Source organism: Rhipicephalus microplus, chromosome X, assembly GCF_043290135.1.
Source record: "Rhipicephalus microplus isolate Deutch F79 chromosome X, USDA_Rmic, whole genome shotgun sequence".
NCBI lineage: Eukaryota > Metazoa > Arthropoda > Arachnida > Ixodida > Ixodidae > Rhipicephalus > Rhipicephalus microplus.
In genome coordinates this window covers 284,622,930-284,638,755 of record NC_134710.1, presented here as the reverse complement: position 1 = coordinate 284,638,755, position 15,826 = coordinate 284,622,930, and the positions used below count along the sequence as shown (strand labels likewise).

Genomic DNA, 15,826 nt, shown 5'->3' with positions numbered 1-15,826 from the left:
ATGCACTTAAAAATCATTGCATCACAGGCCCAAGTATCACACCATTGGCTGATTTCAGCATGGCACCCTCTGGGCATGCTGAGCGTGCAGTGGGACTGTGAAGGTGTGAAGCACTATGAATTGCTGAATCGATACCATACAATTATTGCCTAACTTTACACGCAAAAAATGCAGGAACTCGGCAACCTGTTCTAGCAGTATGACTTGATCAGAACATGGCATTCTTCAGCAACACAATACCCACACTCATATCACCAATATGACCAAAGAAGCCATTCAAACCCTTGTCTGAGAAAGTGCTGCCACATGCTCCATGTTCTACCTAATATCTAGGGTTGAGCGTCACGGAACGATACGATTATGAGAGACGCCGCAATAGAGGGCTCCAGAAATTTCGACCACTTGGGGTTCTTAACGTGCACCCAAATCTAGGCACATGAGCCTCAAACATTTTCGCTGCCATCGAAAATGCAGCCACCACAGCCCGGATTCAATCCCACGACCTTCGGGTTAGCAGTCGAGCGCTATAACCACTAGGCCACTGCAGTAGGGCGCTCCATGTCTTCGGATTTCCATATGTTCCAATCTCTCTAAAATGAATTGCATGGCATTTCACTCCATAACAACATGAATTGCAGGCCTGGATGCACACCTTCTCCCAAACCACTCTTGGGATACTGACTAACTAGTTCAATATTAAGAAAAAGTCGTTAACAATGAAGAATTCATTATTAACTATGTTGTTATTTCTAGTTAAGTTTTTGTGGAAACATATGAACACCAGTGCTAAATGAACACCAGTGCTTATGGCACAATCCAATAATTGCATGCTTACAAGCTGTTGCTGAAGTGCTTCAAAGCAAACTTTGATGGATATATCCCTGCATTAATTTATCACTGCATCACACAATACTTCATGCCTTTTGGAGGGTGCAGCATAGACACTCACCGCCAATGTATTAGTAAGCATGGCTTAGTCCTTGGCTAGGCAGAAGGGGGAGGGGAGAGAGGTTGCAATTTAGAAGCAGGATAACCATTACGGTACACTTTTGACATTGAATTCGCACACTCCTCTAGTTTGATAGATAGGAGCCAATGAAAGCTGGAAAGCTAGGCTGAATGCTGCATCAGCACACGCTGGCACACTTCTTACCACCAGTTAGAACACAGACTATGACATTATCCTATATAGCAAAACCTTGTATGATGCAGCAATAAAAAAAACACTACTGTATATTCACCAAGGTTCAGCTGGAAGCTCAGAGTAGAACATTATTTCATTTCTAGCAAATTTTTAGGCTTATTTTACTTTTTTTTATTTCCCACACAAATTTTGACACAAAATAAATGCTCCATTCTGAGCTCATATTATACAACAACCAGTTCCCATGTTAGCAATTAAAGCAATATTTAAAATGCCAACCAATTATTACTTATTTATGACAAAAATACTTGTTATAAGTACCCAAAACTACTGCTAATAATATGTATTGGTACAATTTTTCTAAAGCTCTTTTTTTTTAATCTTGGTCCCAGTTAACTGAGATTGCCTTTATAATTCCATAAATTGAGAAATATGGGCAAACTTTGTATTGACATGTTCAATCTATCAACTAGCTAAATTTCCCAAAATCTATGCCCCCCACTATCTAAATTTCACAATTTCTCTTTGGGGTCTTTTTAACTACGGTGCGACAATATTTTATTTCATGTTTACTGTGCCAGATTTCTAGCTGAAAAAGCACATATTCTGAATATTTTCAGCTTGAAAATATATCACTTTGTCAAAGAAGTGAACAAGCAACCTTGTTCTCAGCAGCAGAGCCACTGATCCAGTGTGCCAGGTATTTGTGCAAGGTGATGAATCAATGTCAACTTTACATAGTCCCCAGTTATACTAAGCCATAGTTAAGGCAACCACTCTACAGTCAATGACTTAGCAAGCACAAGGTTATTCATGCCACATATCATATGCTAATGAGCTTATGAGTGATCGAGTTGTACTTCTTTTTTACCTGACTACAAGCTAAGCAAAACACACATGAATGCATTCATAATGGAAAGCGTGTAACAAAACAGTTCCAAGTGGCTTTGCAGTAGCAAGGCAGCACACAAGGTGGATGCTGCACTAAACGATTCCAATTACTTAAGACACCATCTTGCATATACGCTTAAATCTAAATGCAGCTAAGCATTACTGCATTTTGCACTTGTGAGAATGTGGCCCTAGTAGCCTGAATAGAGTTTGAAACCTTGTGCATGGAAGAAACATTGTAGTAGAAAGGCAACAAAGCAACTTGTGGAAACGTGCATTCTTTTGTACATATCTCTATATGGTATGTCATGCCAACAAACCTTGCCATCACAAGCATCATGTCAATCATTTGCTCGCCAAATATATAGGTATTTACGCATGAAAATGGACACTTGATTGGGAATAATGAACTGGCCAAATGAATGATGATCACGTCAGCTTCATGCATAGCAGCTTATTACCTTCTTTACTTCAGCCAACTCAGGTACTGGAGGTGCCTTCATAGCAGGGTGATCATATATTTTTTCTACAAACAGTCTAGGTGAAAAAAAAAATTGGGAAAGCACACGAGTAAATTGCAAGACGTGAACAAAGGTGTTATATATCAGAGCACAATAGTCAAGCTCTAACATCAAAGGTGACTTTTGCACTGGAATAAAAAGTGACATGCAAAGACTTTCTTGAGCCAACTGCCTCATAAAAAAAAAACACAAGTAATTCTTATGCCACAAAATGTTTGCAAAGTTGACAAATGGCATGCAGACATAACTTTCGATCATTAATGCATCGCAACTTTTATGGCTAAGCCTCCCTTACAATTGCAGGAACACTGTATAATAGTAATTTATCTCAGTGGAATACACAATGGACAAGCAAATATATTAGGTCAGAGGCCCATAGCACACGCCCACTCAACGCACCATGTTTTCATACTCTCTAGTGACTTGTGAATTAATTAATCTACATTATACACTAGCAGAAACAATTGATACATTGCAAAGAATCTTCTGCTATCAGACACCCAAGCCAACAGAAGATGAAAAATACTGCAAATTAAAAATCATCAATACAACAGACATGTGACCAAGGACGAAGCACTACAACCTTATATCTTTTCACATGGAACACAAGTGAGTAAAACTACATGGTCCATTGCTATCTGCACACCATTGCAGTGAGCAGTGTCTTATGAAAAGATGTCTGCTGTCGAGAGCATTTTTCTGACGAACTCCATCAGAGTAATGCTCTTACCAGCAATTCCGTCCAAATACTACTCTCGACAGCAGACGGCCCACGACTAGATGGTGTAGAAATTAATTTCGGCCCCCGCTCTCGTGGTCCGTATACTTTTGCTCAGAGGTGTACACGTAATGTCATTCACAGCGAATGTGATCAAGTGTTAGCGGCATTTTTGTTGCTGGGTGATTCCACGTAAGATCGAACGAAGCATGGCTGGTCGACCTCTTGAAATTTCTTTCAAAATTTTATATATTGTTGCCCGATTAGTGGAAAGAAGAGACCCGTAATTAGTTTTACTGTAAAAATTCGAAGCACAGTATATCAATAATGATGAAGAGGTAGGTGGAGTGTCATGCTTACCTGCTCTGCTGTTTTTTTTTTTTTACTTTGGCGATAAATTACACAAAATATATTAAAGCTTTGTACCCAGGGGTGGGAAGTGGCCTTCAGTGTTTTTGAGTGGCTCAGGGAGCAAGAATAATGCTGTTTTGGAGCAGCTCAGGGAGCAAGAATAATGCTGTTTTGGAGCAGCTTTGGTGCAGTAAAAGAAGAGTTTAGAGCAGGTTCAGAGCACCAAAAAGTGTGTTTTGGAGCAACATGAGCTCATTTTAAAGCAGCTTTCTATAAAACATCATCGTCAATCAAAATTATTGCTGGTAAAAATTTCCTATGGTTTTCGCTAAACATTCAGTACTAATGAGCTTACCAAACTTGCCACCTATGGGTGCATGCATGTGTGCATGTGTGTGTGCGAGATACAAAACATGCACATTTCATACTCAGCCTAAAAAAAAAAAGAAAAATGTATTCTGGGTGGTAAAATCATGGAACTATTTCTATTTCTTTATGCAGATGTATCTACTACAAGGAGTCTCGCTATAGCCTCCGCAGCATTGTACCTGATGTGTGAAACGGAGTATAGGTAATCGCAGCACACTTCCCTTGGCAGAAGTTTGTTATTCCGACTCTAATCAAAACACACTACTCTGTTCACATGTGCTCGATCTGAAGCGAAGTAGGGACCAGCGATTCGCACAGGGAATCCACGCACACGGTATACAGCGAGCTGCTCGGCAGCGATGGTGTAGGCAGCGTAGGAGCCATGTTGCACGCAACTAACCAGGAGATGATCCGAGTGCAAGCGGCCACTTAATGTTTCAATCCCACTGCCAGTTGTCCCTCAGTATCATATTATAGTAGAGGAGTGCACATATGTATCGTGGAAAACCAATACTGTTCTTTCTGTCGCTATTTCAGTTGCTGCGTATCCTGGGCACTGTAATAGCTTTAAAATTCTCCTTAATTGGCGTTGCCACTGTGGGCAATAAAATAATCGTGCAAGAGTGCCAGCCCCATATGATATTTTCTGCACTCCGTCAAAAAGAAAGAAAAGACTTTCTGGTAGATAGTTTGGGCGACATCTGCTATGATAGTGTATTCCTTTATTGGTGGCCATGGGGCACATCAGTAGATGCCCTATTGCTCGGACTCATTTGGTCCATGATCGTGCCGCATTCCTGGCTGGTACAAATCGAGGATTCACTGTGCTACTAGAAATTTTAACTGCTACTCATGTTGGTGCCAAAATACAGCAATAATAGCTACGAGAGCCCCGCGAATGAACAAAATAACAACAAGATCAAAGTCTACTGTATATAGATGCCGCCACGTCCTTGGTGTAGCCAATGCTCAGTGTTGCTCGGTCTACGATAATAATTGGCCAGATATGACGGTTTACACTTCCAATAATCAATTATCACGGACATTGCCATTTACATGCAGCCTGATGCAGAAGGTCACATTGGTGCAGAATGACGCGATTGGCACAGCACTTTCACACCTACGTACTTCATATTTGTTTAGCTAAATATAGGCGTGTTTGTACTTGTGTTGAATTATAATTCGATACTCTGCGTAGTTTAGAATTTTTAATAAAAATTCTCCAATTTGACCTAAAAAATATCTATTCGCCTAGTTTGCTGGCCTTTACTTCAAAAAGGATTTATGACGAAGCAGTAAAATCTCCGCACTATTTCTTCAGCATGCATACATATATATTTCTGAAAGTGCCAAAGCTTATGTTAATACAACTTTTCAATAAAAAGATATACCGTATTTACTCGCGTAATCTTCGCACTCGCATAATTCTTGCACCTCCACATCGCCCAACAAAGATACGATTTCTTTTTTTCCTCGAGTAATTATTGCACCCCCGAAAACTGCCACAATAATGTCGTCTGCTCGTTCCAGCCAGCGATGATGATAGCATGTGCCATTTAGCACCATCTCTTAACCATCAAGCGTACTATTTCACGAAGATTTAATCCAATCTAAGCCTAGACAAAGTGGCCAGTGCGCGTTGCGGCGTGTTTTGTATGTTGTGTCGGTAATCTTGTGACGTTATGAGGCGATACTGAAGCTACATGGCTGCTTTCAAGTTGAAAGTGATAGATCATGCACTAAACAACGGCAACAAGGCCGCCGGTAGGCCCTTCGGAGTCCACGAGTTTTGTGTTCGCTACTGGTGACGCAGCTGCAAGCCACCAAGACGCGTTGGGCCTGCCGTGTGCCTAAATCTGGGATTGATGGTAAACTTTATTTCTTCAGAAGGAAACTGCGGATGATTCTGTTAAATAGCCATCAGCCCAATACTGACGTCCTACGCTTACCTTTTGAGGGCTCCTGTTGAGCGACGAACACTACCGCTACGCCCGCAACGTCCACAAGCTTTGCGTATGGTATTCTAGTTCTCGACTATGTCTCAAATAAATCTTGTCTTGTGTTAAACCTCTGCTTTTATTGTTGAGGTAAGGTTTAATTAGTACTCTTGAAAGCTTGCTGTTAGTTGCTGGTGTGAGAATCCCGATTTGCGGCCACTTCATTCTCTTTTTCACTCTGTACGTTTTCGTAGAAAGTTTTCCCCGCGTAATTCTCGCACCCCCCAACTTTGCATCGGTTTTCCGGCAAAAAAAGTGCGAGGATTATGCGAGTAAATACGGTAATTGTGCTAACTTCAAGAAAAGAGCATGCAAAGGAAACTTCTGACAACTAGAAAAAAAGATTTTAGATATTTTTAAACTTTATCCACTTATTCCCCTGCACATCAGCTTTCACCATAAATAAAAACATGTTGCATAATGTGCTTTCACTTGCAGTTACGGCCCGTCAAATAATGCCCTTGCACAAGGTTAGACAATTGTAGATTAGACTTTCTGCCAGATGAGTAGAAAATGCTGGCCTATACTTCAGTTTTTCAAAAGGCAAGCAGCGCTAAAATAGCTGTTAACTGCACTGAGGACGCCTATTTCGAAATGATTTGGTGACGGGAGCGGCCATCAATGTGCGATTACCGAGCAAGCAAGCGCACACAGTCCATGTTTCGGTGTGAAGAGGCCCATCGACTAAGGCCTTTGCACAAGACTGAGCACAACATGAGTCTGAAGATTGTATGAAATTTGTGATCGCATGTGGCCTTTCAATTCGGCATAATATTATTTTGAGTAATTATGTCTTGCCGCTGCAAATTAACAGTGATAAACACAGTAGTGAATGATTAGAAATTAGTATTGTACGCATGGGATTCATTGAAGCACTGTCCCATCAAGCTGTGATGTATAAGTCGATGACTATGCAGAACTTTATTGAATTTGCAATGAGCTTTCTGTGCTTCAAATGGTAGTGTGCAAAATAAATTTGCTAGGAGTTATTCTTTGAGGCCATAAAACGCAAAGCAGCAGAGCAAAGCACGAGCACTATAGGAGTCAAATGAAGTGCGAGCAGTGGACTGTGCGCATGGCCAGTACACGTCGTCTGCTGCCGCCACCTTGGATAGGCGAGGGCACCCGGTTATTTATAATTTGGGATTGGTTCGATTATGAAATGGCTTTTGGAGCACCGTCTTTATGGTTTTCACTGAGATCAAGTCGTGCAGCACATTTTCTCTAGCTAAAGCCCCTGTCACCCACGTGCAAAAGCGTCACTCGCAGCTTCCTGACAAGAGTTCTCAGGTGCTTCCCACCAAGAGAATGCAGTCAAAGTTCAACTTCCACATTGATACCTAGGAGTGTTACTTGTGCGGGCACCAAATGCTGTCGGGGAACTTGAGCTACAGACAGAAAATCTGTGACCTTGGCTGATTGCCTTTGTTTACACACCAAGTAGTGCGTTGAAATCCTGTCATCTCGGGACACTTTTGTTTAAATATACAAGTATGTATTGTAGATGTGCTTTTGTTCTCATTTACTTTGAACGCACAAAAAGCATAAACAATGCCTGCTATCTCTGCAATGTTAACAGCGCATGGCTGCTATGCGAGCAAAGGGCGTATAAAATATGCTCTAATGCCCATGCTTGCAAGTTACCCCCTGCTATATCGCAACCTATCCGTCTGAAGGCACGAAAACGAGCCCTCTTTGCGCCGGAACACGCCGGACTGTGCACGCTTACTTGCTCATTAATTCAGCAGTCATGGCCGCTCCCTTGACTAAATAATTTCGAGATTGGCATTCTCAGTGCAGTCGACAGCTTTTCAGTGCTGCTTGCCTTTTTAAGAACGTAAGTATAGGCCTGCATTCTATACATAGCGGGCAGGAAGTTCGATCTACAATTGCCTATCCTTGCGCAAGAGCATTTTATGGCGGGCCGTAACTGTAAGTGAAACCATATTCAACGACATGTTTTTATTGATTGTGAGAGCTCATGTGCAAAAGAATAAGTTGGGAAAGTCTAAGAAATATCAAATTGGATTTTTTTATTTGTCATCAGTAGTTTCCTTCGCATGCTTATTTTTCTTAAAGTTGGCACAATTATACCTTGTGTGATGATGTTTATTCAAACAGACAAGTCGCAACGAGGTCGCAACGGAAAATGGCCGTACGACAAGTCTGGCAAAAACGGCACACGTTCTCGGGCAATCAAAGCATGGGGTTTTTCGTTCTCTTCCGAAGGCGCATACGCGTTGGTGCACATGCTCCACTACAATACCCCGGGGTGAAGAGTAGCCATCCTGGCGGCTCAAGGAGTAGGCACAATGAGGGGGTCGTAGTAGGGCTTGAGACGGTCGACGTGTACGGTCTCGCGTCCTCGACGACGCAAATCTGGCGATTGTGTTAGGGGCTCGATGATGTAATTCACTGGCGAGGTCGCGTCAATGACACGGTATGGACCATGGTACCAGGCCAGAAGCTTAGAAGAAAGGCCAGGAACGTGCAGGGGCACCCAAAGCCACACAAGGGAGCCAGTACGAAACGTAGGAGCTATGTGATGAACGTCGTCATGTCAGGTTTTTTGTAGACCTGGAGCCTCACTTATCAGAGACCGAGCCAATTGACGGCAGTCTTCAGCGTATCTGACAACTTCTGAAAGCGGGCAACACTCAGATGCATCAGGGCAGTACGGAAGTATAGTGTCGAGTGAGTGGGAAGGTTCGTGGCCGTACAACAGAAAGAATGGGGGAAAACCGGTAAACGCTTGCATCGTGGTGTTACAAGCGAATGTAACGAAAGGTAATACAGCATCCCAGTTAGTGTGGTCGGAGGAGGTATACATCCGCAGCATGTCGCCAAGTGTGCGGTTGAACCGTTCATTGAGACCATTTGTCTGTGGATGGTATGCGGTAGATTTCCAGTGGATGATGTTGCATTCAGCGAGGATAGCTAGGCTGACTCCGACAGGAACACTTGACCCCTATCACTGAGTAATTTCTGCGGAGCACCGTGGCATAGAATGAAACTGCGGAGAACTTAAAGTGCAACTTCGTGGGCGGTTGCTGCCGGTAGAGCTGCAGTCTAAGTGTACTGCGTCAGATGATCGACGCCGACAATAATCCACCGGTTTCCAGGGCCAGTATATGAAAAGGGGCCATAGAGGTCGATACCCACGCGGTCGAATGGGCGAGCCGGGCACGAGAGCGGCTGTAACATGCCAGTAAGGTGCCGCGGAGGTGTCTTGTTCTGTTGGCAAGTGGTGCAAGACTGAACGTATTTTTGCACAAAGCGATACATTCCTCGCCAGTAATATCATTGCCACAGCCTTTCGTAGGTTTTCAGGACACCTGCGTGAGCACGTTGGGGATCTGCATGGAAATTCATGCAGATGTCAGAGCGCATATGAGTAGGGACAGCAAGGAGCCACTTCCGACCACCAGGCATTTAGTTGCGGCAGTAGAGAATGTTGTCTCGCATGGAAAAGTGGGCTGCTTGCCGGCGTAGCGCTCTCGTGGAAGGGACAGCAGACGGATTGGTAAGGTAGCCGAGTAACAAGGCAAGGTATGGGTCTTTACGCTGCTCCGAAAGCATGTCAGTGGTGTTGAGTGGTGACAAGGTGGTAAAAAGGGGTGACAGAGAAGCCACATCTGGTGTTAATGGCGATCGGGAAAGTGCATCGACATCCGCATGCTTGCGACCGGAATGATAAGCGACACGGATGTCGTATTCCTGCAATTGAAGTTCCCAACGCCCCAGGCGTCCGGACGTGTCATTCAAGGTGGACAGCCAACATAGAGCGTGGTGGTCTGTGACCACGTCGAAAGGACAGCCGTAAAGGTACGGGCGAAATTTCGTCAACGGCCAGATTATGGCCGAACACTCCTTCTCTGTCACGGAGTAATTCAATTCAGCCTTCTTGGGAGCGTGACTTGCATAAGCAACTACGTATTTGGCTTGGGTGCCTTTCTGTTGCGCCAAAACTGCACCAAGACCTATGCCACTTGCATCGGTGTGAATTTTTGTGGCAGCAGTGGGGTCGTAGTGATAAAGAATAGGTGACGAGGTCAGCAGGCGACGCAGCTGGCGAAATGCGTCGTCACACGCAGGTGACCATGCAAAAATACTTTTGCTGTTGAAAAGCAGATTCGTCAGTGGTGTGATGATAGGCGCGAAGTTGCGCACGAAGCGACGAAAGTTGGAGCAGAGGCCAAAGAAATTTCTTAGGGATTCCAGTGATGAGAGCATTGAGAAGTCCGCGACAGCTCGAAGCTTATCGGGATCCGGAAGAACACCGTCTCTTGTGATGATATGCCCAAGATGGTTAGTTTTTCTACTCTACTTGCTCTGTAATGACGCGGCGCTGTTCGACGGAAACGCGGTAAGGACGCTGTCACAGGGGGGAATGTGAGCCGGTGTCAATAGTATGAGTGATAGTCGTGGTGTGGCCCAAAGCAGGTTCTTGAAAGTCGAAAGAAGAGCGAAACTTGTTAAGGAGAGCAACAAGTTGGTGGCGGTGCGAGGGGGGAAGGTCTGCGTCAATAGCATTGTCGAAGGCCGACAAACTTGATGGCTCAGACACATGAGCGATTGCGGCAATGTGACATAGGGTTTCGTTGGGAACAATAATATCATCGATATGGTCGACAGGTTGTACATATTCCAAGGTTTCACCACGGAGTGAGCCAATGAGGTAGTTGCAGTGGTTGGTAACCAGCATTACGGTTAAACCAGACACAGCTGTAAGTACGGCAAATGGGAGAACGATGCCTTTGCAGTCAGTAAAAACCGGAGATGGCGTAAACACCACTATGGCGTCAGGTTGCACCACACATGAGAGGCTAATAAGGACTGAAGCTTTCGGAGGCAAGGTGATGTCGTCAGCAATGAGCTTGCAGAGCAGAGGAGAATGATCGGGCGATGTAAATTCACATGTTGGCACAAGGGACACTTCCGCACGGGAACAATTGATGATAGCTTCATGACGTAATAAGAAATCCCAATCCAGGATGAGGTCATGAGAGCAAGATGGTAGAACAAAAAATTAGACGATGTACAAAACGTCTTGGATGACGACGCACGCCGTACACACAGCCGAGGATAAAATGTGGTGCGCACTAGCCGTGGAGAGCACCATGCCACAGAGGAATGTGGTCACTTTCTTCAGTTTGCGGCAAAAGTTTACTTTCATCACAGAAACGGCGGCCCCGGTATCAATTAAGACTAGTGTGGCAACTCCTTCAACATAGACATCAATAACATTTTGCGGCAAAAATGGAGGCCTTGAGAATTGCGCACAAGCTGCTGTTCTTGCCTCCAGAACTGCACTGATTAGTTTCCCTCCTTAGGAAGTGGTCGACGATGCATAGGCGATGGCGATCAGCGACGAGGGGATGGGAAACGAGCAGTTAATCGGCGGCGATCCGAGTCATATGCAAACGTGGTGGTCTGCTGCAGTGCGTAGGTAGAGTTCCAAAGTATGCGTGCGCAGGTGTGGGACGGCGGTGGCAGAAGCGTGCAATGTGGCCAGCGATGCCACGCGCGAAGCAGAGAGGACGGTTGTCTTGGGTGCGTCACTCATTAGATGGACGGGAAAAGCGAGGTGGGGGCCTGTTAACTGGAGAAGAGGCCGGATGAGGTGGAGCCGATAAGGAGACTGGATGCAGTGGGGACTGCGCGACCACAGCTGGGTAGCTGAGAGGTGAAGGTGGCACAGGTGGTGCGCAGCCGGCAGTTGAGAGATCAGATGGTACCGATGTGGATGGGTAAGGGGCCGGAACTGTAGGGAGGGCATCGCAAATTTCAGTGCGTATGGCCTGCTGCAGTGTCGAAGGCAGGCTTGCGGTGGGCGCGTTGCTATGAAGCAGCAGGGAAAGCTGTCAGGCGACTTCTTCCCTGATGAAGTCTTTGATCTGGTTGGACAGAGTTCCTTGGCGAACGTTGTCATTTGCAAGTGCGACGGCCGAGATCGAATCTGGTGGCGGGACACTCTGTCAGGCGATGGAACGCTGACGGCGCGCAATTCATCGAAGCTCTAGCACGGGCTTATGAGGACTGCCACCATGGTCAGGCTTTTCGCCAGCAACATCTGGAATGCGCCATCCTTGATGCCCTTGAAAATCTGTTTAATTTTCTCTTCTTAAGGCATAGATGGGTTAACACGCTTGCAGAGGTCGAGCACATCCTCAATATAACTAGTAAACGTCTCGCCAGGCTGCTGGGCTCGGTGGCGTAGACGCTGGTCAGCGCGGAGCTTGCGGACCTCTGGTCCGCCGAACGCTTCGGTCACGAGAGTCTTAAAGGTGGACCAGTTGGCGATGGCGGTTCTGCGGTTGGTAAACCGTAGCTTAGCGACATCAGCGAAGTAAAAGATAACATAGGCGAGCTTAGAATCATCGTCCCACTTGTTGCTGGCGCTTACACGTTCGTACAAGGAGAGCCAGTCTTCGACATCTTGCTCACCACTGCCGATGAAGATTGGTGGGTCCCGCTCACGGGTAGTGCCGGGGCAGGTAGATGGGGCAGCCGATGGTGCTGGCTGTGCTGGGATGGGCTGGTTGGCGAATGCGTCAGTCATGTTGTACGGTGGTGTTTCGGCCAACTTGCGAGAGCGGAGCTTGAGGTCTGCTTGGAGACCTCAGCAGCCTCCCCCAAACGTGATGTTTAATTGATTGATTTGTGGGGTTTAACGTCCCAAAACCACCATTTGATTATGAGAGACGCTGTAGTGGAGGGCTCCGGAAATTTTTACCACCTGGGGTTCTTTAACGTGCACCCAAATATGAGTACACGGGCCTACAACATTTCCGCCTCCATCGGAAATGCAGCCGCCGCAGCCGGGAATCGAACCCGCGACCTGCGGGTCAGCAGCCGAGTACCTTAGCCACTAGACCATCGTGGCGGGGCCAAAACGTGATGTTTATTCAAACAGAGAAGTCGCAACGAGGTCGTAACGGAAAATGGCCGTACGGCAAGTCTGGCAAAAGCGACACATGTTCTCGCGCAATCAGAGCACGGGGTTTTTTGTTCTCTTCCGAAGGGGCATACGCGTTGGTGCGCATGCTCCACTACACTTGTATTGAAAAGTGTTATTATTATAAGCTTCGACAGTTTTACAAATAAGCATAATGAGAAAGTAGTGCGGAATTGTCACTCCTCTACCGTAAGTCCTTTTTGAAATAAGGGCCTGCAAACTAGGCAAAAAAACATTTTCTCGGTCGATTTTGAGATTTTTATTAAAACATCTGAACCACTCACTGAAGCAAAATATAGCTGAACGTAAGCACAATTAAGCATACATTTATCTAAACAAATGTGAAGTACATAGGTTTCATTCATTTTGTGTAATTCATCGTCAAAGTTACAAAAAACAGCAGAGCAGGTAAGCGTGACCCTCCACCTCTTGGTCATTATTGATTTACTGTGCTTCGAAAAAATCTTTTCCGGCCAAACAAATTGCAGATTTTTTTTCCACTCATTGGGCAAAAATAAATAAAATTTTGAAAAGAATTCAGGTCGATCAGCCGTGCTTTGTTTGATCTTACGTGGATTCACTCTGCTGCTACAAAGGCACAGCAAATAATATTCGCAGTTAATATAAATGCTTGTTGATGGACCGGTTCAATTTGATGAATGTTATAACAAAAAGTGGCACAAGAAGACAGGCACAGAAGGGGACACACACAAGCACTCGCGCATGTCCCACTCCATCCTAGTCTTCTCAGGCTGTTTTTCGTTTTACAGCTAATGAAATTCACCCACTGAATGTGTTTCCGAAACTCATGTATGCCCGATGTGTAATCCTGACAACAGGGAAATGGCAAAAAATAACAAAATCCACAACTTAGGAAAAAATGTAATAAAGTTTTTATTTACGGCTGCTGCTAACTTTTTGATAACTTTTGGCATAGAGCATAACAGTTTACGCAATTTGTGCAACTATATTCTTGACCACAGACTCCTACTTGATGCTAACTCCTCCTATTATCTGCATTTACAAAACCTCATCTGTTTTTTATTTTTTTATTTTCTCTGTTGTTTTGGATATATGGGACCATGGTAACAAGGTCGAACTTTCACACACAATATCTATCTGGCAGCTACAAAAGAAAGTTCAGTAGTTTTGTCAGCAAAGGATAATCAGCGGAAAGTGCACTGCGCTAGCATAAAAACATTAAAGGGACACTAAAAAGAAACAATGAACTCAGTTTACAATGACAAACTGCACTCTGAGAACTCTAATGTCATATGTTTCATCCTCACAAGTTTACTTTAGCGGAGAAAATAAAGGCTAAAGTTTCGTTTTTTGAGTTTCTGCCAAAATCTCGCAATGTATTTAATGTAATTTCGTGACATTGGTGCGATGAAATTTACTGACACTCTGTATACTAGGTCTATCAGCACCCACAGATGACAATGTACTTGATTTTTATCGATTAGTAGCTACAAATAAGACCCAGTAGATGCCTTCAAAATCTATGACTTCATGGTGTTTGATGGGGGAATGTACATATGGGTGGTGCTTCTGCCCGTATTTTCTTTTCACGTGTTTTCATGCTTACCAAGCATCGCGTCTCGACAAAAGCAGTGTTTTCTGAATTGTGAAATTGTAATTCACTAATACGCAAAATATCATTTTGACCTTTAGAGTACCCTTTAAGATCAATTGCTAATGCTATTCTGAATACCCATGTAAACAAGGAAAGCCGTACTTGATGGTAGCACAGGCTAGGATCAAGACTTCAGGACAAGAACAAAAGAAAGGCCCACTCAGCCTAACAAAATGCTAACTTTCAACACTTAGTTTATTAATCACTGATACCGCAAGAACTATATACTATAACAACATCCAGAGCATAGACAAACTGTAAACTATGAACATACATCACAGAAATGAAAAAACAATATCACTGACCACATGCAAGCACATTTATCCAAGTTGATAAACCAAGCACATATTATCGCAAACACATGTAAACAAGTTCGTTCTTTGACAACTGATATACTTCTTGCGCATGCATCACCGAATGTTGAAATTCTGCTGCAATCCGTTATCAACCACATAATCCCATGCGCTGTACTCATGATAGCAGTTTCTTTAATCTTTAAATCTAAACTTGAACTCACATCTTTGGCAATGACAGTCCAGAAAACCATCCAAAAAAATTGCTTACTTTGTTTCTGTATCTATTTCTAGTGGAACTGGATAGAAGCCTATCAGAGCACCTACAAGAATATTAACGTGATGAAAAGTATTTAGGTACCAATGACTTTTAGTTTTTATCGATGATACATCTGAAAACCTTTCTAATTAACGTAATTGCATCTGTAGCATTTTTCACGACTGCCCTAACACACTTGAAGTAGCCTTTGAAATGCCATGCTATAGAAGGATCAGAATCATTTGTACTCTGATGAAAAGACATGCTAGCGTTATGAACCCAGAGCATATAAGCAACGGTGAGTTTTAATCAACACATATTAAACTTATCAAGCACAGAATTATGCATATGTGCTTGAGTGAAATAATGGAAAAGTCATGCCCCTGCCTCATGCATGAAAGCTTCAGACAGCAGGTCTTGCGGTTAAGGGGAGATGTTTCTTCAAAATGACTGATTTTTTATTTTCGCCTGTTTTGATAACATTAGTACCTCTACTTTTATGAAAAAAAAAGCATGTCGAGACTTGACTGGAAATTCTCTAAAATTGCATCTAAAGAGCACAAGGTGCCTGTTAAAAGGCCCAAAGCGTGCAGTCTTCGAGCACCTTGCCGCCGATAATCTGCCGCCGCCCACCCTTCTCTATCGCATGAGGTGAGGAGACGAGCCTCACTGCTCAAATATCGACAGTT

The 15,826-nt window shown here is 44.1% G+C and overlaps 1 protein-coding gene across 6 annotated transcripts in view; it reads right to left on the bottom strand.

Moving 5' to 3' along the window:
- LOC119161452 (STAM-binding protein) overlaps nt 1–15,826 on the bottom strand; it is a 120,711-nt gene that overhangs the window by 87,273 nt on the left and 17,612 nt on the right. For all 6 annotated transcript variants that reach the window (XR_012887344.1, XM_075879255.1, XM_075879253.1 and 3 more), the window contains one exon: nt 2,497–2,572. Coding sequence is in view for 5 of the 6 variants with exons in the window: in XM_075879255.1 (XP_075735370.1) it covers nt 2,497–2,572 (76 nt within the window). In the remaining variant the exon portion in view is untranslated. The remainder of the gene's footprint in view (nt 1–2,496; nt 2,573–15,826) is intronic.